General features: G+C 47.6%; 1 protein-coding gene across 2 annotated transcripts in view; it reads right to left on the bottom strand.

Annotated features, from left to right (window-relative positions):
• Nucleotides 1–22655, bottom strand: part of PLEKHD1 (pleckstrin homology and coiled-coil domain containing D1) — a 31294-nt gene extending 8639 nt beyond the window's left edge. The window contains exons 1-9 of one of the 2 annotated variants that reach the window (XM_063333811.1): nt 22393–22655; nt 21888–22251; nt 13342–13435; nt 12372–12461; nt 11707–11783; nt 6591–6682; nt 3244–3296; nt 1188–1282; nt 170–263 (exon numbers count right to left, since the gene is read on the bottom strand). In XM_063333811.1, the coding sequence (XP_063189881.1) occupies nt 170–263; nt 1188–1282; nt 3244–3296; nt 6591–6682; nt 11707–11783; nt 12372–12461; nt 13342–13435; nt 21888–22036 (744 nt within the window). In that variant the 5' untranslated portion in view covers nt 22037–22251; nt 22393–22655. Of the gene's footprint in view, nt 1–169; nt 264–1187; nt 1283–3243; nt 3297–6590; nt 6683–11706; nt 11784–12371; nt 12462–13341; nt 13436–21887 lie in introns of both variants that reach the window. The other variant, XM_063333810.1, reaches the window with a different exon arrangement.
• Nucleotides 22656–23070: the final 415 nt, after the last annotated feature.

The raw sequence follows: 23070 nt of genomic DNA, 5'->3' as shown, positions 1-23070 counted from the left end.
TGGCCTTCGTATCAGCTACCAAATGAACCTGTTCATCCACACAGGGCTTAACTCCAGCACTAGCAGATGTTAGGTTCATCCCACAGGACAGCATTGCTTTCAGCCCTGGTCAGTTCTTATGGGTCATTCCCAAAATGCTGTCACTCAGATGGGAGGACCAGTCACTCACCTCTAGGGTTTTCTGTAAGGACTGTGTCAGGCTTCGCAACTCTTTCTTTTCTTCCTCCACTCCTTTAAGGGAGCGGGCTGTGAGCTCTAGCTCCCTAAAGAAGCAAAAAGGGTGACAGCTATTGCAGGGGAACACTCGCCCCACAGCCACGCTCAGACTGCGCGGGCTGTGGAGCTCTTGGTGCAGGACCTGTGACCGGTGGTTGGTACAGGCAGCATCCCCCCCTTAAACATACTATGGGCATCCAGGGACTTTACCGTGCCTCCTGATCATCAAAACAACACTAACTGTGAGCGTGCTTCTCTAGCAAGGGCAGAGAAGCAACTGGAAAAGCTCAGACAGGACAGTCATACCTAAGCAGATGTAGTTCTATGAAAACAAAAATGGTTTGCAAAATTGCACTGGCATTTCCAAGATGTTATTTAGGGAGAGAAAAAAGGAAAAAAAAAACAAAAGAAAAAGAGGGCAATGGCGAAACATACCCTTTCAACACTCTGGGCAAAGCATTTGGATCCTTCCCTTTCTAAATACATTTGCTGTTCATGTTTTGCATGGTGTAACTCTTCAAATGACAAAATTATTCTCGATGAGGCAACTTCATCATGCACCCAGTGTCATTCAGCTAATGGTGAAAAAGCAGAATCAGGTATCTGGAGCCCACATGGAGGGTCGGTCAATCAAACTCATTATCTCTCTGAATTTGCCTAGGACCTGTCCATTGCCATGCTACCCTGACTAATCTGGGGTTTGTTCATGTCCCAGCCCTTTGAATATGAAGTTGCTGGAACCCTGGATGCAAAATGAAATGAAGCTGTATTCTATTCGTCGCTCAAGTGATAGCAAATGCAGGTAAACAGATCTCAACCATTCCCATTTTGGTGAATATAGCTTTTATCTCCTTCCTACATGCACAAAATAGGTGGATTTTAAGAACTGTTTTGATTCACCACCACAGCAGCATTTCTGCCCAGCATGGGAGCCCGTGTCCTTTTCTGCCCTGTGCAGTTTGCCACCTTACCGTCTGATCTGTTCCTGCTCCAGCCGCAGCTCCCGTACCACCTCTTCAAAGCGGTGCTTCTCTGCTTCCAGGACCTGGTTCAGACGCTCGAGTTCCTGGAACAAAAGAGGAGACAGGAATGTAATCTGCTGACACACTTACAGTTAGGAAAGGCTTCCCCATTACCAATGCCTGGGACATTTAACCTGAGCTATGTAGAGCCACGGGCTGTCTGATTCCACCACTCTTTTGTCCAGGGGCAATTAGAAGGGATTGAAGGTTGGTTGAGGTTTTCCAGACATCCGGAAGTCCCAGCCAGGTTACCAGACCCCTGGAAATCCCAGACGTGCTCCATGCACAGATCAGCTCTGCTGCACCTGTACAGAAGGTCCAAAGCTCCCTGGGAAAGCTGGACTCGATACGCGTGTACCATTTCCAGGCACCCACGTGTGCAGCTACAGAAGCCCAGACAGGAACATGACAGCCCCAACACGGCTGCACCTGAAGTGTGATATTTCTACTAGCTCAGCCTTGCTTCCCATCCCCACTGGGACAGGAAAACACAAACTGCGTAGTTACAGCTTTGCACAGCCTGACACTGTCTTTGTGCTAATAAAAACATGCTTAAAGAGCACTGAATACCACAAGCTGTCCTCAAGCAGCGAAGCAGTCTCTTCCCCTGGTTTAGAAGAAGCAGTTGTACTGAGACCTTCTGCAGATGAAGGGAGACAGGGACAAAGTACAGTGACGGTCGCACTCCCAGCCAGGTCCCCTTGCAGCTTTAGCTGCTGGGCAGAACTCCTGCCACAGGCCCAGGCAGGGCACAAGACACCAGATAAATTCGCAATAAGACTCTCGCTCCGTGGTGCGGATACACAGTTCAAGCTGCTTTCCCGGCATATTGCTCTGAAGCCTTCAGGCTCGCAGCAGGTCAGACCACCATAGCTCAGTGAGCTATGTATTCATTCCTTCATCAGCAACAGACTCCTTCAAACTGAATTGGGCCCATCTGCCCTTTGTGGGCAATGGAGATGCCGTGCACGGCTTTGTAAGAGCAGAGACTTCTTCCAGGGTCTTTGGACAATGGCATTTCCCTCCCTGTGGCTGTGGGTTGTGCAGCGGGCTACCTCACCAGAAAGGGATGTCTCCCTCCAAAAGCAGAAGTAGCTTAGCCTAAAGGCGCATCCAAGCCACCTTTGGACTTTAGCTCTTCAGAAATGCACACAGGAAAAACGTAGGCCTGAGAAGCCTCGGTCAGCATTGCCGTCTTGTGCTGAAGAGGGACAACAGTCATTTTGGATTAACCAGAGAGGAGAGCATGTGGCAGTTTGCAAGACTGTGATGTGGTGGGTCCACATTCATGTAGGGTTTCCTACCATGTATTAGGACAACCCATTTGCAAAGTTATGTTGCAACAGCTTTATGATGATGCTATAAAAACTGGCATAGATTTGGTGTAAACATGAGAATGAGCTAGTTCTATTATATTAAGCAAATATAGGTTAGGAATAGTTTGGAAAACAATAATAAACTTGATCAATTAAGGTACAATAGTCACATCTAAGGGAGTATTCTCTTGGGCTTCCCCTAGTGCAATATTTATTATTCTCCCTGTCTCTGGTGTGTCCAAAGAGCAAGCCACGTTGCTTTTTGCTGCTCCTCGTTTCTCACTACCATATCTCTACACTAGAACAACGTCAGGTCTGTTTGTTTGCTTTCAAACTGTGGGGACAGACAAGTTGATTGCCAGAGCCCTCTTGAATCTACCCAATAACAAGTGCTTAATTCAACCCAGTGAATATGAATTTAATCCTCCCTGGTCCTCCTGGAGACATAATCACAAGTACGCTGCATGGACAGTGCCTGGGAAGGGGAACGGGAATACACCTCCAAGACCCATTCCATGGCACAACTCTTATTCCTCTCTTCATCCCTAGGGCCCACAGGTTGGCTGGAAACCCTTTTGGCTCCACAGCCTCCCTCCCTGAAACCTGTTGTGTTCTCAAACCAATAAATCCCAGCCTCCCAGTCCTGCCAGATGGAGGTTGAAGGAAATTGGCTGGTGATGAACGCTCACCTCTTTTTGCTCCCTCTGCAGACACAGCTCTTCTGTTTCTTCCATCAGCTTATCTGCAAACACACACAAAGGCCAAATGCAGAGAAAAGCAATTTATATCCTGGGGATATTTGAGTATGAAACATTGACTGGAGCTTGAAAACGCAGCGTTCCCTATTGCTCTGCACGCATCTGTCTGGGAGGATCCAAAGGCTGAGATGACACTAATGGGATGTTCTGTAATTTCCCTCCTGCCAAATAACTTAATAAACTAAACAACCATATTTCTGTATACTGCTTCTAAGGGCTCCTCTCAATGTTCTTAAAGAGCATTAATAAACTAACCTTCACCATCCTCTAGCTGAGTTAGGAAAATATCCTTATCTTTGCTTCACACTTGAGGAAGCAAAGGCACAGAGGTTAAGGGGGTGCACAGGGTCACACACTGTGTAGCAGTAGTCAGTTGTCCTCCTGCAGCTCAGTGTCCCATCCCTTTCCTTCAGCCCCCTGAGCATCACTGCCAGCTCCCTATTGTCACCTTTGGATATTCCAGCCAAGCCCAGAAATCAATCCCCTAATTTAGCCACAAAAGTTTTACCTGTGAGAAATAGTTCCTCTCCACATAGAATAGTTTGGGTTGGAAATGACCTTTAAAGGTCAACCAGTCCAACACCCCTGCAATGAGCAGGGACACCTTCAACTAGATCAGGTTGCTCAGAGCCCCGTCCAACCTGACCTTGAATGTTTCCAGGGATGGGGCATCTACCACCTCTCTGGGCAACCTGTGCCAGTGTTTCACCACCCTCATTGCAAAAAATGTCTTCCTTATATCTAGTTTAAATCTACCCTCTTTTAGTTTAAAGCCATTAGCCCTTGTCCTGTCACAACAGGCCCTGCTAAAAAGTTTGTCCCCATGTTTCCTGTAGGCCCCCTTGAAATACTAGAAGGCCGCTATAAGGTCTCTCTGGAGCCTTCTCTTCTCCAGGCTGAAGAACCCCAGCTCTCTCAGCCTGTCCTCATAGCAGAGGTGCTCCAGCCCTCGGATCATCTTTGTGGCTCTCCTCTAGAACCACTCCAACAGGTCCATGTCTTTCCTGTGCTGAGGGCTCCAGATCTGGACACAGTACTCCAGGTGGGGTCTCACATCAGTTGCCTTTGTCTACTGAGAAGGACACACGCCCACCAGAGATTCTGCTCTGATGCTTACGCTGTGCCCTGATGTACCTATGTTGTGCTATGCTCTAACCTTAAATAGAGGCTCTGCCTCAGGCAGCTCAGTCATGCTTACAGGAAACTAGAGAGAAACACATTCCTCACAGTTAAGCCTCGGGTTTAGCTGGCAGCTCTGCCACCCAGCTGCCATGTCAGCATGGTGAAATTCACTGTAGCACCTTATGATTAAGTCTTCCCCGTATCAGGTCAGGAGTATGCTACTGCTGGCAGATTGCTACTGCTAGGAGGAACGCAGACCTCTACCCTCCTGCCCACCGCAGGGCTCTCGGAGCCAGAGTGACAGTGTTATGTTACTGAAGCTCTGCTGACCACCACTGCTGCCTTTCCTTCCCTCTCTCACCCTCTTCCTCCTTTCCAGGACCCAACACAGCTGCCCTGTAATTAGAGAGAAGCTCTCCCACCTTCCCTCTTCTGCCCCTCCTGGGGAGACCAAGCCCAGGGCATGATGGGCTTCTGCAAAGTCCCGGCCTGAGAGAGAAACACGGATCCCAGCTGGGTGGGGAGCAGGTGGAAGGTAACTCCAGGGGGATTCAGGGAGTTCCAGAGCAATGTTTGCTTCTTCCAGAGAGCCTTGGCTTGCCGCCAGGAGCAGTGCCTGACCTCAAAGCTTAACTACAGGATGGAGACAGGTCATTGAAGGTAAGGCTAATGAGGCAGAAGCCTCAGCAGTTATATAGGAATAAATAGACAACTGCTATTAAAAGAAAGTAACCAACTGTGAAAATTGACCAGCTCTGAATGTTCTTGTCATGGACCAAAGAACCTAGTGAAATATATATTTTATATTTCAAATATCTCCTGTTTGCCACAGAAGGCATATTCCTCTACTCCTCCATCACCTTGTCTTTTATCATACTGTGGCCTCCTTAAGTCTCTTAGGCTCTTTAGTCTGCTCTGGTGTTTGCAAAATAGTGTTTTGACAAAACTTCCCCGTTTCCAATTTTCTTCCTGTCTCTCCAGGTCCTCCTCTCTGCACTCCCTGTTATCCATTTGTCAGGTGTGGAACCACTCCTCCCTGCCTGCCTCACACACGAGCCCATCCATCAGCTCACACATGTGAATGGTGCTCAGGTGGCCAGAGTGAACGTGCCTTGATACTTGAATTATGGTCATTGTTACATGTGAGACCGTATACTGGGATCACATCTGATCAGCATGAATTCAAAAGGCTCAAGATCCCTCCGGCAGCTTGACGATTAGGAGTAGGTACCACAAGCCCCCGCTCAAGGCATCACCAACCTGGAGCACCCAAAGCTGCTGCTAGCTTGGTTAAAGCAGATGACTGTCCAGACAACTCACTGGGCTCACATGTGTGACCAGCAGCCCCCAGGTCTGAAGGGCACTTACACCTTGGAGAATGCTCTAACTTAGGAGGCATCTGAGTTAAAAGGGTTTATTGGCTCTTGCTATAGGCAGCGTGGGGAAGAGACAGGTGGACATCCCAAGGCAGTCAGAGCACCCAAGGTACTGCCATCCAGAGGCTGGTTTCTAAGTAGCAGATTGGACTAGATAACCTGCAGAAGTCTCTTCCAACTTAAGTTGTTGTATGTTCATCTGGAGCAAATGTTCTCTCTCCATTGCTCTTGGAGAAAGCAATGACAAATTTGCCACTGCTGTTAGATACTTCAAAAAAGCTCATGTAAATGCTCCCACTTTCAACACAAAGAGTGTGGGCAAACGCAGAGAAAGACCAAGTAGAGTAAGACCAAAAAGCAGCTTGGAGAGGAAAACCCATGCATGAAAAGCTGTGATCAGCCTCAGAAATACCAGTCCTGCTGTGATTCAGGGAGACAAAGGTATTGGCTGTTTGCCTGAGGAGCAGCTGAAATCAGCACATCCAAACTTCTCAGGGCCAGCAAACACTCATACAGTCCAGCCATCCGGAGCTGCAGGACTGCAGCATGCCGGCCAAGGCATGACCTTCCTTCCGTGCTCCACACAGATGGCCAGACCCTACCTTAATATTTTCATGTTTTGACTCCCTTCAAAACCTGAATTCCAGCTGCTGACTACTCAAAAAGCTTCATCCAGTAAAAGTCAACAGTAAAAACCTGTAGCTTGGCCACAATGACAACTCCAGAAAAGCAAAATGACTATTTTGGGGTTTATGACTTTTGAAAGTAAGAGTTTCTTACCTAAGTACTCCTGTTTCTCCTTGGCCAACTGCAGTCCTTGGGCTTCCAGGCTCTCGATCATGGCTTCTCCCAGCTGGGCATTCTTCCAGGTCCTAGGGAGAGCAGACACAAAGCAGACAATGTAAGAGAGCTAAGGGTCCCACAGAGTAAGGCAGCAGGACTCAGCCTAGCAACCTACCAAGGAATTCAAACATACAAACACTCTCGTCAGCTGGGGCAGTGATTCTCTAAAATTTTCTCCACAAATGAATTGGAGAAATTTCCCTGACATTCAGCAATTGTATTTATTTATTTAAATACAAGGGCTGTAGATCAACACCGCACAGGTATTCAAATGTTTCTGCAGTGATTTGGAGACTTCTATACTGAGCTTAGTCTCAAGGGCTCTCCAGACCATCCCAGTACAGTCGCAGCCTCCAATTGCAACAGGATGTACCTGGAACCCATTAAATTTATCCCAACAGACTTAAGAACCAGATTTTTAGCTTTTAACACAGCTAACTTCCCATCTGCCAGTGACATTGTCTTCTGCGGCCGTTCCAATATTTTTCTGCTATAGACACTCTTCCCCTTCAAACATTAACTGTTTATTGGCTCCTTCCCACAGCCTTGTATCTTCAGCCTTTCTGGTATCCATCAGCCACCCTGGAACCAATCTTCCTACTCTTGTAGGCTCTTCCACTAAACTTGTAAGCCACTAGGGTTTGGTGTCTGGCCCTACACTGTGAGTTAAGTGCCACTCCCTATAAAAACAAGGGAGAACCAGAGATAAAAGCCAGATGAGATGCTGGGAAGTAGGGAGAGTTAAAGGAAGCAAGTGTATTCAAAGAGTACCTTGTGCTATTATAGCACCTTTGGCCAGAGGATCTCGAGGTCTCTTGAAAACATTATGAAACTAAGCTCCCAAAATGGCTCTTGAGCAGATATCCATTACTGATTAAGTTGATGGACAGGGTAGGCTTTAATACAGATATTAAATAGCCAAGGACAAGGATGTACAAATTAAAAACAGAAGCATAAATGGAGTTTGCTGCTCGCTTCTATTCGCATTCCATTAGAAAACAGTATCTACGCACACAAAATACATACATAAAATTCATCTCATTCTATTTATATAGGTGTACATACAGGAATAGCAATTGCTATTCAGAAATTCTGCCATCTTTGTTAAATCCTAAGGGAGCTTATTAATATTAAACACCTGTAAGCCTTCCTGTACCAGTCCTCTTTGCGAGCCACTTGAAATTGTAGCTTTTTGGAAACAGTAAGCTGGCAACCTCTTACAAAACAATTTCAAGGCTACCTGTACTTCGTCTCTTACAAAAGCCAGACAAATATATTAAACACCCGTCACCCCAGGGAGCAGGCAGCTCACAGCTCCAGCAGCCCAAGCACTGCCTTGTGCTCTTTGCAGGCAGCTGGGTTTCTTTTCAGCTAACGAGCATCTAGGATATTTCTGAAGTGCAGAGGAAATTAGAATGCTAATTAAAAAGGTGATGTTTTGCCCACAGGTAGACATCTTCATCTTGAGTGAGAACACGTGGGTGTGAATGTGTTTTTCCACTAACATTCTCTGATACGGGATGAATCTGATCCCAGAGAAACCAACAACAAACAGCTCAGGGGCATATAATTACTCGGAGGGTTTCAGAACGGCTGTAGCCTTTAAGGTGTCTGTTTATTAGATTCACTTTTTCTCTGTTCCCTCCCTTCCCCAGCCTAACAAGATGTTAGTGATGAGACTGTCTGTAACTCAAAGGTTACTACACCCACTGCTGTGTAACTTACAAGATGCACCCATATCACTGGGCAGCATTTGAGCTTTTACTCCTTTTATCTGCCAGAACCAACGCCCGCGTGTAACCACATCTGCGGGGAGGTACAGGCTCTGACTGCAGCTGAGAGGGAAGCAAGTGCTTTTTTTTTTTTTTATTCTGTACTTCTTACCAAGTGAATTTTCATCAGAAATCCACATTGCTCGAAGTGCTGGAAAGCAGAGGGGCAGGAAGGCTCTTGGGACAAGTAGAAAGTGCCCTTATAATACACTTCTTAAAAAAAAAAAAAAAAAAACAACAAACCCCAAAGTATGTCGATTTGCTCTACAGCTCAAACATCATCTGTTCCAGTTCTTTTGCAGCACTGGGAACATCTCTCTAGCTTTGCCTGCATTTTATCTTTCCCAGGAGCATCCACAACCAATTTTTGGAGACACTTAGGACTTCATGGTCCGCAGGATGTATGTGCTGTGTTACCTAGTTCTCTCCAGGTAACAGCCCAGGATGGATAATCATCTGTATATTTATGGCGATGAGGAAAGAGGTGACACAAAGGTACAGCCACCCAAGGATACCGGCTATATGAAGGTAGGGCTGCTTAAGTAGAGAGCCGTGAGGGTCAAGAAAGGAAGGAGCATAGTTTTGCCAAGGGCCTAAAGGAGTAGAGATAGGGAAGGGACCTTTGCTTAGAAGACAACAGGAAGCATGAGGGAAATGGCACCCTGAGTGATTTCACACATACTGAGTCATTGGTAGAAATTCCCAAGTCTGAATTGGTTCTTTTCCAGCAGCAGCTACAAATATCTTCCAGAAAACAAGAAAGAACTAGGACAACTCGGGTTTTCCTCCTTCCCAAATGGCCAGGTCATTTTTTTATGCCAATCAAAATGGCCCCAGCAGAGTATCGCAGGTACACATACGGTGTGGCAACTGTTAGCACGTTTCTCAGAACAAGCACTCAACATTATTCCCAGCTGGGCTCAGCCATCTCCTATTTCATGCCTTTCTCATGACTGAAACGGTTGGTGTTTTTTTTTTTTTTGTTCCCCACATTGTCCACCAAGTTTACTTTTAATCCATACAGGGAGTGCCACTATGGGCACAGAGAACATATGTGTGTTCCTGTCCCCTACTAGCCACAGCAAAAGCCTCTCTGGGTGGGAAGAGAGCATGGCCAGCTGGGAGTCAGGGCTCAGTGCATTTCCGAAAAGCTTTCAGGATCTGGCAGGTGTGGTAATTCCTAGTCACAACACGTGAGGAGGGTGGAGAGACCACCAGCTCCCCTCCACATGGAACAAGCGGGTTCCCAATCAAACCAGGAGGCAAGGAAAGGAGTGAAGAGCTGAAGGCATCACTGAGCAGACTGTGACGGTGGAGGGAACAAGCAGTTGCACAGGCAGGCGCACACACACACCACCCAGCCCCAGATGTAAAGAGGCAGCAGACAAAATTGAAACAAAGGATAGAGGATGCTTCCCCATCCTGGGTTAATTTTTCACTCTTTCCCTATTTAACAAAATCTCAGTCTATGAAGTTGGGGGGTGTTTTCCCCAGAGTGGGTTGTGGTGTTGTGGTTTGGTTTTTTTTCTTTGGTTTCCTTGTTTAAATAACAAGAGAGACTGTAGGATGATCACAATAAACTCTAAATGCTGCAGTGCCATCAGCAGTACAATCTCCGTCTAGGAACAACAGGGCACTAAAACAGGTTGCCAAGAAGATTTCAGCTGTGTCCTTTTAGCTTCCAGATCAATTTACCAGCCCATGCTGTGCCTTTCTGGCTGCTGCTTGGCTCCCAACCTGACCTCGCGAACGTAAATCACGTAATCTGTGCTTTTCCTCACATGCAGCCTACCATTAGGCTGGAGCTGCATCGCTCTTCTCCTCTGATGCAAGAACAGAAGCAGGGAGCGGAGGGAAGGGGATGTTCTCAGGCAAATTTTCAGCCAGGTGCAGGTATTTTGCTGTATGACAGCAGCCACCTCTCTAGCACGGGAATATTGGAGCAAGGACTAGAGAAAAGGCTGGCTGTGAAATAAACAGCTGCACAGGACTTGCTTGTGAGAACCCCTCCTGAGCTGTGCAGCCATGCTCCTTTCCTCCCATGCATGCTTAAGATTAATTTGGTCCCTAAATTATTGCCCTTGGCAATAGTTAATTCTAACATTCATGAAGGCAAGTGCAGGCCTATGCTATCGAAGGAAAACCTCTGAATTACTCAAGGGTTGAATCTGGGTCCCTCCTCTGTGGTGGCCGAGCCTGCTCACGCTGAGTGGGTGTCCGAGCTCTGCCTTGGATCTTGTGTCCCATGAGGCTCACGCTCCCATGAAGCTTTAACAGACGGCTTTGGGTTGCAGTTCATGGCTCCAGCACCAACGCCGGGCTCACTGCAGCAGTGCAGAGCTCGCCTTGGGCTAGGCCACTGTGACACCGTGTTCCCCATTAATTACAAAGGAACATTTTCAGCCTCATAGTGCTGGAATTAACTGAGTGTTGGAATGGCAGAGCAAAGTGCTTGTTGCTCTAAGTCTCATAGATGAATAGTAGACTCTGCTCTACAGCTCTGGAAGTTTTCACCTGGCCTAGGAAAGTCAAATCCCTGTTTAAGTGTCACCTCTTCCTGCATCTGGTGATATTTAGAAAGAGTCAGCTGTAGGTTTGCAGGACAGCTGCTCATTGTACCATCCGGCTCCTGGGTGCTGAGGGATTGCAGAGCTGGTGGCCAACACACTTCAAATCTCTCTGGCAATTCAGTACTGTACACACCCGGCAACCAGACCCTCTCACCCCTCTGGGTGGGCTAGAAGCGCTTTGCCAACACCTCCTCCCCTGGGATTCAGCCTACCTCTGCATTTCAGAATTAAACTGTCTCAAGAGGCCAAATCCTGCTGCTGCTGCGTGGCCCAAGTGGCCTAGGATCTGGGCAGAAGGGATGCACACCCCGTGGTGGCACAGTTGCCTCGGGGCCATTACTGACATCTCAGCATAACCGGTACTGCTCAGGAGAGCAGGGATGGGCTGGTGAGGTCCCTGCTCACCAGCAGGGTGTAGAGCCACGTGGACAGCTGCGCACTAGTTTTGTGCCTTGCCTGTTCTGCTCTTACCTTACCCCAAATTCATACATCTGCAGATGACAGCCTAGGGTTGTTAGAGTCACACTGTGGGAAGCTTTGTGTCAGCTTTCTCATTTAGGGAAAGGATGGGTTCAGGAAGCAAGTAAGGGTCTCACTCGTCTTGGTGAGCTTCTCCCCTCCCTGTAGTCCTTCTAGTCAGGCTTTTCCCTCTTTATCCTTCACACATCTACAGAGCAGATCAAAGAGAATAAGGAATAGAAAGAAGCTTACACTTTTCCAGACTCCTGTAGCATCTCCAGCCACTGAGCCTGCTCAAATTCTGATTCGGCTGCTAGAACAATGTTACCCTAGAAGAGGGGAGGGGAGGGGAAAAAAACCCAAATTAGAGAGGCTGGTGCCTTACGAGCCTCTGTGCACTCAGGGCATGAACTGGACGCAGCTAGCACAGCTGCAGTGGGAAGAGCGCCCACCACAGGCTTCCACCTCAGCAGGAGGCATCGCATGGAAGCAAATGTGACCCAGGCCTACCACACATTGGAAAGAGATGCACATGGTAAGTGGTCATGGCAGGAATAAAACAATAGGGCCACGTGAGCTCTAGGGCTCTGGAATATCTGTCTACTGGTCTGCTAGTACCATAAGACCTGCTGTAAGAAAGAGCAAATTTTCTTGTTGGTTGTCAAAGCAGGAGCAGCAGCAAAGCCTTGAGGGGACTTTGGATGCTAAGCCACTCTGTCTCTCAGGATAGTCTGCCCAGAAAGGGTAGGCACACATTGGCGGGGTGGGAAAGACTGCCAATCCAGCTCTGCCCATCAGCAATAAAGTGTTTTGTGGTGGTGTTTTTTGGATTATTTTTGTTGTTGTTGTTTTTGTTGGTTGGGGTTTTTTGGGTTTAGTTTTTTTTTTTTTTTTGAGAAAGAAAGAAGTCTACTTACATGGAAGTCTTCATGAGAGATCTTTATGGCATAAGGCATGTTGGACTCTTCTTTGGGCTCCACGATGCAGCCTCCCAGGGGTATGACACCCTGTGGATGAACCAGAGCACGCCAATCAGTCAGCAGAATCAAGTATAGCTATTAACAACTAACCAGAAGCTGAACTTTCAGCCTTGGTCACTTGCAGGCCCCTGCCCTGCCTTGGCTATCCCAGGAGGGACAACACACACACAGTTCCTGAAAAGCAGAGGGACTCCCATGACCACCAGGAGACCTCCAAGTGGTATCTGAAAGGGGGTAAAGATGTCTCTCCTGCATTCAGCTTGGAGGGAAGGCTTCTAGCTAGAACATGGAAGTGTGAGTTCTTTTATCAAGCAGGAGGCTATCTCCCAACAGGGGCAGACATTGCAGAGTCGCAGTGTGGTAGCATGAGACAGGTTGTGCATCCATTACAGTCACCACCAGCAGGTCAACACCCCACACACACTGTGTGGGGACAGACAGGTGGCCTGCTACCCCTAACCAGGCTGGGTGAAATCAGCACCTTTGGAAGCACATGTGCTCCATCAGCCTCCAGTGACTACAGAGGATAAAAGCAGACTCAGAGCAAAGAGTCCCTCCGCGAGAGCTGCAGGTGGCAAGCTATGGAGACTGCTCCTCACGGCTGAGGGCACCTAGGGGCTGGCTGCCACCATTTACGAGTGCAAGTACAGGCTAGGAACAAGCAGCAACCAAAGCTGTTAGCCCCACCACTGGCTTTGCCAACAGTATTCTCATAGCCACAAGATTAATTGATGAGGAGATCATGAAAACAAGGGGATACATCTGCCATCAGGCAAAAAAAAAAAAAAAAAAAAAAAATATTGAAGTCATGTACCTGCTGAATCATTAAGAAGTCTGAAGAGGTACTGAGGAGGTGAGGGGAAGCTAGAAACAGAATAACCCCCTCTCCCATGCAAACACTGCTCACCTTCGGGTGGATATTGAAGTATTTATTGCTTTCAAAACTCTTCTTCTCACTCTCAGCATAGTACAGCAGGAAACTTTCCTTAATGATGAAGAACCTTCAAGAAAGAGAAAGGAAATAAATTCTGCTAGAACAGAGGTCCTGGTTCACAGCACAAGAAGATCCCTGCCTAACCAAAGCTGCATTCTGAGCAGAAGAGTTTACTATTCCCACCTAAGCCTAAGGTGAGGTGCCTCACTTCCTTTTATAGCTAAGAGCAAGTGCTCAACACTAAGTGCCAAGTCCAAGTGCTTTGTGCTTCCATTTCACAGCAGCATGCATGCTTCAGTGTTAACGGCAAACCATAGCATCATCTACGCACAGGGGGATGGGACAGTGGTCTGCGTCCAAGACAGGAGCGCAGCCAAAGCCTTTTGGCATCTTGACCTGTGCATGCTCTGTCTAGCCCATGTGTTGGATTCAACCTATTAGAAGTGACATGCTCCATTTTTTAAGAGTCTCTCTCACATGGGTTAAGAGCAACTAAAAGCTTACTTTTGCTATTTACTCCCTGACACCCTCTTTCCTCCCATTGCCGCATAAGGGAGAGTCACAGAGTAGCATCCCCAAGAGACTCTCGAGGCAGGCAAAAAATTGGCCATGAGAGCACTCAGGAGCAGAAATAAATTTTAAGAGATATTTTTAAGCAGAGCTTCTGGCAAAGTCTCCTGTTGTTGACCTTTGTAAGTACAAAGGAAATCGAAGTTCTTTTTTCTCATCTCTGTCACATTAAAGTGTGCCTTGCTCTGCTCAGTTAGCCTTAGGTATGCTCTGATGAGCACTGTATAGTAGCCACAAAATATCACAACTTCTGTAAGCCGAGCCTCTAATTTACTGGAGCATGTCCTCAAAATTTTGATTAAAGGACTGCCAGTTTTAGCTTCTTTGGATGTTTAAAATGCCCCTGGGAGAGTTCCTCTTAGAAAAATGAGGTTGCATTTACCCTGCGGACAGTGGTACAGGGGAGAGATATCTGACTTAGCTTAAATTCGGTCTAAATCTGCAGCACTCAAAAATCCTGAAGAGCGGCTGAAAACACAGGGACTAGTTTAGTAGGAAGGTTTCAAGAGAGTAAGTGACAGAGAAAATGTGTTGCACTGTTCTGCACGTATTTTCTGATATGAGAAAAGAGGGATTTGGAAAGAAAGTGAACTGCAATAAGCTGAAAATCAATAAGGAATGCCTTTTTATACTGCACAAAACACTGCTGTGTAAATCACTTTCATGTGGTTCCGAGGACAAGAGCTCATGAGGGATCCAGAAAGGATAAGGCATTTCTGTGAATAATGAGAACATCCCCAGGAAAACCTCCTGCTTCTGGGCAGAAAGCCTCCACTAAGAGGGATCAGGAAGAGGCTTCTCCAGGCAGCACTTTCCTGTTGTGCAGCCCGGGGATTCCTGCACCTTCCTCTGAAGCCACCATTAAAGGTGGACCCAGAGGTCTGATCCACGAGAGCAATTCTAATACCTCCATGTGCCCATACCACCCCAGTCCTCTCCTGAAGCAGAGGCCCCGGTCAGATGGAGCCAAGCGCAGTACAGATGAGCACACCAATATGGTACCAGTTTAGTTCCTAAAGCTCAATAAAGAATTTGAAGCTGGCAGAGAATCATCATTATACTTACATTATAATTAATCATTATTACCATTATTATATTTGGGAGAAAGCTTTAGCACTTCCACTAGCTCCTGTCTCTTGCTCTTCTGTCGTGGCTCTGGCAACACAGATGAAATTGCCACATGCAGTGGAAACGCGAGCCATGGGCTCATGGAGGGACTGGAAGACAAAGGACAGAGAGCTAAACTTCTGAATACCTGCAGCAAGCTCAAGCTCTGGACAGACTGCTCCAAAGTCTCATGGAACATCCGCATATTTACATCCAGAAATCTTTGGAACGTACAAAGACCAGCAGCAATTCACGTGCCCCAAGTTTTTTCTTCTCGTTGCCTGCTCATCTATACCTGTTCCTGTTGACATCAGAGGTGGGGAGAAGCAGCCAGCTTGCTGGCTCAGCAGGACACTGTCTTCTCACTTGATACTCCAGGAACATCATGGCCGACTGCCTAACCTCACCTCTTGCTCCTGACCACAGCCTGGCAAAATCTCTCTAGACAGAACAGCACGACTCAGTGCAAAAATCACTCTCCTGAACTGAGCTCATTCAGTTAGAGGACCAAAAGGTGTTTGTTCAGAGTGCAGCCTGTCCAGCAAGTTATCTGAGCAGGAACAATTACTATGCACCTTCTGCCCAGGGGGCCATCTCACTTCCATCCCGGGGTTGAGTCCCAGTGCACCTCCCAGAGGAGCTGTAGCTGATGTCCCCCCTAGATGGGAAAGCAACACACGACCCCACCTGTGGCAGCCATCCATACACTCCCTCTATGTATTACTGTTAGAGGTGCCAGATGCTTAAGATGGACACGGAGATGGATGGTCCATGGGACACAAGTTGCTTTCCTTGTAATAGGAGCTTCCATCCTAAATCTCTTTCCAGTGTAATGGATCAGGGTTTCACAGATGAGGGTTTCCTCATGACAGTAGGCAGGGATGGGAAGGAGTGTTCCACAGAAGGCGGGGGGCTGAACCACTCACACAACTTTGAGACACTGGCAAACAAAGCCCATTTAGCAGATGCATTAGGCACATCCGTGGGACACATTTCTGATAGAGTGGATTCATATATATTCCACCTCTGTGTGAAGCAAGGATTGGTATTTTCCAGTATATCTGCATTAATGGCAAAGGCAGCCACAACCCGTGCAGCAGGAGCAGAGCCGACCCTGGCCAAGGCAGGTACCAGAGAGATCTCCACACAGCACAGAGGGCTTCGTCCTGGTTCCTCCTGTCCACATCATTTCCATGAGTACCAGCCTTCTGCCTTCCTATTTCCTTTTTCCTCCAATCTCTTGTCACTAACTCCATGAGAAAGTCTCTATGAGTGGCTGCATCTTCACTATGCGTCTCTAATGCCTAGGTCAACAAGGACTTGATTTTTTAGGGGGATATATTACCCCATCTGCACAATAAATACAGAAATAACATCTTTAAAGAACAAACAGATCCTGCCTGGCCAACGGACTGTGCTCGGTCTGGTGGGTCAGAGTGAACCAGATACTGTGGGCACAACCACAAAACTGAGGAATAAAAAGCCAACACACCACATGAAATAGAGAAAGTCTATTCAGCACTTTCAACAGCCTTTTCGGTCTGAACATCCTCAAGAAACATTTGCAAGACAGGTAAAGATACTGATTAACCATGTGTTATTTTTAAGCTAAGTGTTAACCTCCAGTTAAAGCTAGGGTTTAGTTTGATGCATACTTTCTGTCTGCTCAGTGCTCCCAATAATCCCCGTAATATAGATTATGCTCCAGTGGTAAACAAAAACAAAACAAAACTGAGCACGAAGCATAGCACAGATCTCTCAGAACTGATGCGCCTCTGGCAGTTTAATGAACTTTTAGATCCCTGACCTCACAGATGTGGATAAAATCTGTGGGGATTTGGAAGGAAAATATACAAAATAGGAGTTTAAAAAAAAACAACAACAAAACTCTACAGCAAATAATGAATGAAAACCATTGAAAACCTGGTTAGCTGATCGCCGTAACATCTTTAGGCTATATTCACTCATCTGTCCTTATCTGGAAGGCAACACGCAAGCAACTAAGATCATCATTTTGACTTTCAGGACAACGTCTCCATCCAATGATGCAAGGATAATTGGTGCAGCATGATGGAAATGGGGATGAAGGGAAGGAGTAGAGGAGAAAGAGTTACAGGACTCAAGAGCAAGATGAAGACTGCAGCAGCAGCCAGGTGAGCAGGAGCAGAAAGGCCAAAGACGACCAAGGGAGAATGGGGAGAGACACCAAACACGTATCTGAATTAGGCACAGATGCCCCAACAAAATAAAAGGGAGTGCCGGTAAGACAGGGGAAGATTTTGAACTAAAAAACAGCATTCAAAAAGCCTGGAGAGCACCAGTGAAGGTGAGAAGACCTGGTATAACCATGGACACTCCATGCTCAGCACAAGTAATACCAGAGCCATTCGCACGTGGTCAACTCCTTTGGGTCACCCATCCCTCATGGTTAGATCCTGCACTAAGAAACCACTGAAACCACAGTGTAATTAAACTGGAGGAACAGTAACAATCCGAGTGACTTGGATGTAAAGCCAGTGACGTGATCTGCCAGGATTAGACACAAATGCTCCGTACTGGACAAGTAGAGATACCTGATCTCTGGAGATAAAGTGCTTTCTTTGAGACACAGAGGGCTAAGGAGATTAATTAGCTAATCTTTGTAAAAGCTTTTGAAGTGACAATGGCCCAAGTTAAGTATTTACATTATAAAACTGCAGCGGCCTCACTGGTCCTTCTTCCTTCCAATGGCGGTTTTCTGGGCACCAGTCCAGGAGCACAAGCAGTAAATCCCAGTTACTAGATCAGACCAGTTCTCTCTCTCTGGGGACAGCTCAGGAAAACGGTGGGCAAGAGATCTTTATCAGCATGCCAGCTCAGAGACCGCCGTACCTGTCCCTTGCTCTTCCTCTCCTGGCATCCTTGGCTTTTCCCGCCTGCCTCCCTCCCTGGTGCCTGGCGGCTGGAGCGGCACCCAGCCAGGCAGGGAGCAAGCAGGAACAGAGGTGGATGCTTCCCGACAGCAACCAGCCGAGCAGGAAAGTTTGCAAGGAGGAGCAGGAAGCACGTGGTCCGCTCGGCTCGTAGCCCCACGGCCTCAGCAGCTCCTGCTGCCCATGCTGGAGGCCGGCGTGCACGCAGGCTGCTCTGCACTGGCAGCCACACTGCCTGTCTTCTAGGGTTTTTTTTCCAGAGTAGAAAACAGTCTTAAACAATTATCCTTTCCATCTGTCCTGTGACTGCATCCAGTGACTATTGGTAGCCACTCGGTCAGACAACAAGGTTCTGTGCACTCTTTGCGGTGCCACAGGCTGGTCTGGCCCAAGAGAAAAAAAATAATTCTCTCTTAACTGTGCTGTGTTTCCCTCCTTCCAGCAGCAACCTGGCATCTCTGATGGATTTACTCAGAGGTATAAACGTATTTTGTGTTTTGCTCTCTACTTTTTTTCAACTCCTCACGTTCCATCTTGCTTTCTGACTCCATCTAACCATGGAGCAGGTACCCACCTGGAAGTGTCCCCCTTGGCCCCGAAGGCTCACACCTGGATGGTGACAGTGAGCTTAGAGCCTGATGTTTCTATGTGGGGCCCGGACTATTCACAATAGAGAAGAATTTGTCACTTCCTACCTGCAAAGCTACAGTGCCCCCCTTCATACCAATTCCAGAGCAGGTATGTACCTTGTGCGTTCCATTCCAGACTCCATGCCAGGCTGATGCTGTTACCAGTACAACGTTTGCATAGGAAAGAGGTTAAACTGCTTGTTGTTAATTAGAATTAAGAATGGGGTGCAGCTTGGTGGGAAGAGGAGGACCAGAAGTCAAGGAGGAAGAGTATGACTTTTCAAAGCCACTCCAGCAGTGACCCAATCTTCAACTGTACTGTTCAAAAGCACTGGTAAACTCAGAAGATGGTTGTGTGTCTCTTGGAAGGATATTGCTTTACAAGGAAAGAAAATTCACATTAGTCAAGGAATAGAACTTCTCTTGGGGAGATGGGAGCTAGGATGCTGCTAATGGCATTTCAAAACAAATCTCTGAAAGGCAGCATGCTCCGACGTCAGCCCCAGCGGACAGACACAGGCGTGTTGGTCCAGTGCCAGAAGCACCCACCCAGACAGACCATTGCCTTGTGTGGGAAAGGGAAAGGACTGAAAGTGGTCCAGGCAGCTGCCTTGTGTTGGGCCTTGCTGTCCTTACAGGTGCCATCAGATGTCAGCCCTGACTAAAACAAACCTCTACTGCTGCGAAATCCCCAGACCTGGGATTTCAGTCACCAAAACACTGCACTGCCTGGACTTTTTTCTTTGATCCATTTATCCAGTCAGCCTCCATCCTTCCCTTAAGCACTTGCTTTTCTTCTCAGTGTCTCCAGCAGCCCTGTTGCTGCAGCCAAATGAATGGGATCAAGCCAGTGAAGTATCATGCATCTCAACAGCCATGCATTGCTGATGGACCTCCACCCATTACATGCTGGTTTATCTCCCATGGCTTGGAAAAATTTGCCTCGGGATGGGGAGCAGTACTATCGTTCAGTGCAAAATTACTTCACAGCAAAAGTACTACCTGTAAATACCAAACGGATAAAAAGTAGTAATCCAAGATTTCAGAACAAAATCTACATTGCTCAGATCAGATCCTTGACTCTATCTAGCAATGGTAATTTTTATTTTTTTTCTCTTAATTTAAGTGGACTGGGAAACATCTCTTCTCCTTTTCATAAAATAATGCAGTTGACCATCTGTGTCTTGCTGCACATGGGGAGTAGGTGGGGGGAAATGCATGGATTGCTCCTTATCCCCCTATAATGACTGACTAACATGCAAGATTTTTTACTTTAAAGCAAATCGCTCCTGTGATTAGAAAAAAATAAAAATCTTATTGTTCCTCCTGCTCTAGCCTTTTTACCTCAGAAAACCCTTCCTTCCAAACCCTACAGATTCCCTGTGTTCACCTCCCACCAACCTGTCTCTGTTCCCCCAGGACCCCCAGCTGCCGTGCCTGCAGCTAACCGTCCCCATCACCACTGCCCCACGGTCACCCCCCCATCTCTTCCCACCTGCTATCACTACAACATTTACCACTTGCTGAAGATGGGGGTGACTTCTAGGAATAGAACAGCACTAAATAAATAATGACAGAGAGAGCAGAGTTGGGCCATTCGCCTGCAAGAAATTCTGATCAGGAAGAAGAAAGCCTCTTAAGAATGTCTCCTCCATGGCAAATTACCTCCCCCTCCATTATTCCATCCACTTCTTTTCTGTAACACAGTCACATTAGTTTCCAGACACAATTCATTTAAATATCAATGTTTGGGACCTGAGTAGGGATCACCAGCAGAAATTCTCTCCTGGGTGAAAAAAAGCCATTGATTTTGGGGAAGAGGGGGGTGTGGGGGGGATACAGAATAAAACCTGCATGCAGGTCAAAGATGGCCACAAACACAAAACTGCTTTCCAAGCAACATTTAATATTTTTCAGGCCATGCCACCTTCACGGGTTTAGACTGGACGGCACCGAGCAGAACTGGGAAAGCTGGGTCTAGAAACGGATTTGACGTGCTGTGTCTACCCTGCAGACTGCAGCAAAGAGGTACACACAGGAGGTGAGTGCCAGAGGTACCCAACACACACCACTCCTGTGCAGGTTAATTTATTCTCCTGAAAAGCCTTGAGACACGCTATGCTACAAAGGCTACAAAACTGCCTTTCTGCTCCAGGGGTAACTCAGGCTTCCCATGCTGCCATTTGTTAATGACTCATTTGTGCCTTTCCCCAGTGGAAACTGGGGCGGGGGGGGGGGGGGGGGGGGGGCAAGAAAACAACATTACTCTGCTTTTCTCGCAGACTTTTTCATCTGCAGATATGAAACTACTAAAGTGGATAAGAACTACTATCCTTCCTTAATAGATCACGGCAACAAATCCTGGGTCACAAAACATCGCTGGCAGAGGTCGGGTGAAAGTGCAAGTTTTTCAGCTGCTAGTCATCTAACTGAATGATGTCTATCAGCAGCGACATTAATCTGCCATCCAGGAATGCTGGAAGGCGTAATCCATTGGATCATGTACCCCCAGTGAGCAATGAAAAAGAGCTGTACCATGTTTCTGCACGAGTACCCACCCATAAACAGTCGCGTCTCATCATTTGACAACCAGTGGAAAACTCTCCTGTGAGATTCAGCAATTCGTATAAAGGCACTACACCAACTTCAAACTATTATAGAACGTACTTCTACCCTTGGTAAAAGGTTATAGCAAATGCTTTCCAGCTCCAAACTTCCTGGCTGCTGATAAAACACAAAAACACACCAGTCCCTGGCACTAGATGGGGGAGAAGCCCAGGGTTCAGAGCACCTTCCCCCCAGGGAAGAGCCTGCATTTGCTGTTCCCAGCGTGCCACCACTGCCGCGCAGCACAGCAGTGCTGATGCTGGTCCACAAACCCCTGGAGACCATACGCACACACACACAGTCCCCCACGCACAGGCAGCCCAGCCCAGCCATCTCACACCCAAAGAGCTTTAACAAGTGCTTATAAACAAAGTCAAGCAGTTCAGGGGCAAAATATATGGGCTGACTCTTTCAGGAAACGATTGCAGGGGGATTATCCAGAGGAGGCAGCTAGTCCCTGTTCCCACCCTGAGGAGCGTGTGGCACAGGTCTGGGCAGACGAAGAAGAAAGCACACGGGGGTGCCATGTGTGCGAAGCAGACTCAGAACAGCGGGGAAGCTACGCCCAAAGTTTCACTCCTTGTCTCTGCCTGGCTAGCTGCACTTTGAAGAGCTGCGCGCTCAGGCTCTAACGCACCCCCCCACCCTTTGGCTTTGTATTTCACCTGAGCGTCCCTCAGCGACTGCGGCTTACCTCCTGGACCATTTGGCCGACGGTCTCCCGAAAGGTCGCTTCCAGAGCACGCCGTACAGCTGCACTTTGGTGCTGATGTCCAGAGCATCTGAATCTGCCTGCTCCATGGACGGAGAAGGGGATACGGAGCTGGATTTTGAAGCAAACATTATAGATGGATCTGGTTCTAACTCTCCCCCTCTGTGCGGCAGCTCAGGGAATCCGATTAAATGCAATGAACCAGAAGGACGTAACCAGCCACTCCAAGCGGCAGACGGAGAGACTGGGCTATGGTTTGAATCAATAACTTGACTGCTCAGCACTCAATCAATAATTCCCTCCCTGATGCGCAGATGATGAGAGTTTCCTCATTGCGTATTACTTCCTGATGCATTACAGGCAGCACACATCCCAGGCAAAGAAAAAAAAAAAAAAGAAAAAGAAAAAGATAGTGAAGAGAGCCAGAGATTAGGAACACAGAGAGGCAGAGAGAGAAAGCTCCCAGTGATAACATAAACCAAAATACCTCTGCACCAGAATCAGCTTGGAAGGTTATTTCACTCGACATTGCAGCATCCCAGGCAGAAATCAGGGCAAGACGGATGTTTTACTGTCAGGCATCTCTTACTCTGACACATATCTGCAAAATCTTGCGCTTGGAGACAGGTTCCCCTCATTTGTCCCAAGAAAAAGGGGAGCAGAGTGGGTGGGAGCCAGCAAGTTCAATCAGACTCTCTCTGCCATGGGGAGGCTTTTGCTGTGCCAGCCTGGCACTGCCCACCCGGGTACAGTTCACGTGGCTGCGGGTTTGGACTGGGCAGTGTCCATGCTGCACGCCTTGCTCAGCCTTAAAGGGCCATTGCTGATCAGAGTTAGAGCATCAAAATCCTGCCACCTCCGTGTCTTGCTGCATCTTGGAGATGTGGCAAGCGCAGCCTCTGCCCTGCCCTTCAGGTACCAGCTCCTTCTTGGCCACAGCACAGAAACACAGGAACACGACACGCAGCTCAGGTGAGTCTCCATTCACCTCCTGTTTAGTAGTCCCACAACAAGCTTTTTATTCTGGTTGCCTAAGTCCTTGGTTCCTGTCTTGAAACCCTCCCTCCCTGCACAGACACAAACAGTCCTCCAAAAGAACCCCTGTCTTTCGTAATGCCCACAGGAAAGCGCATGAGCATCATATTGTTCCTTCCTGCATCTTGCA

Source organism: Chroicocephalus ridibundus, chromosome 4 (assembly GCF_963924245.1).
Source record: "Chroicocephalus ridibundus chromosome 4, bChrRid1.1, whole genome shotgun sequence".
Taxonomy (NCBI): domain Eukaryota; kingdom Metazoa; phylum Chordata; class Aves; order Charadriiformes; family Laridae; genus Chroicocephalus; species Chroicocephalus ridibundus.
Note: the sequence above shows the minus strand (reverse complement) of the source record. Positions and strands in the feature narration are given on the sequence as shown.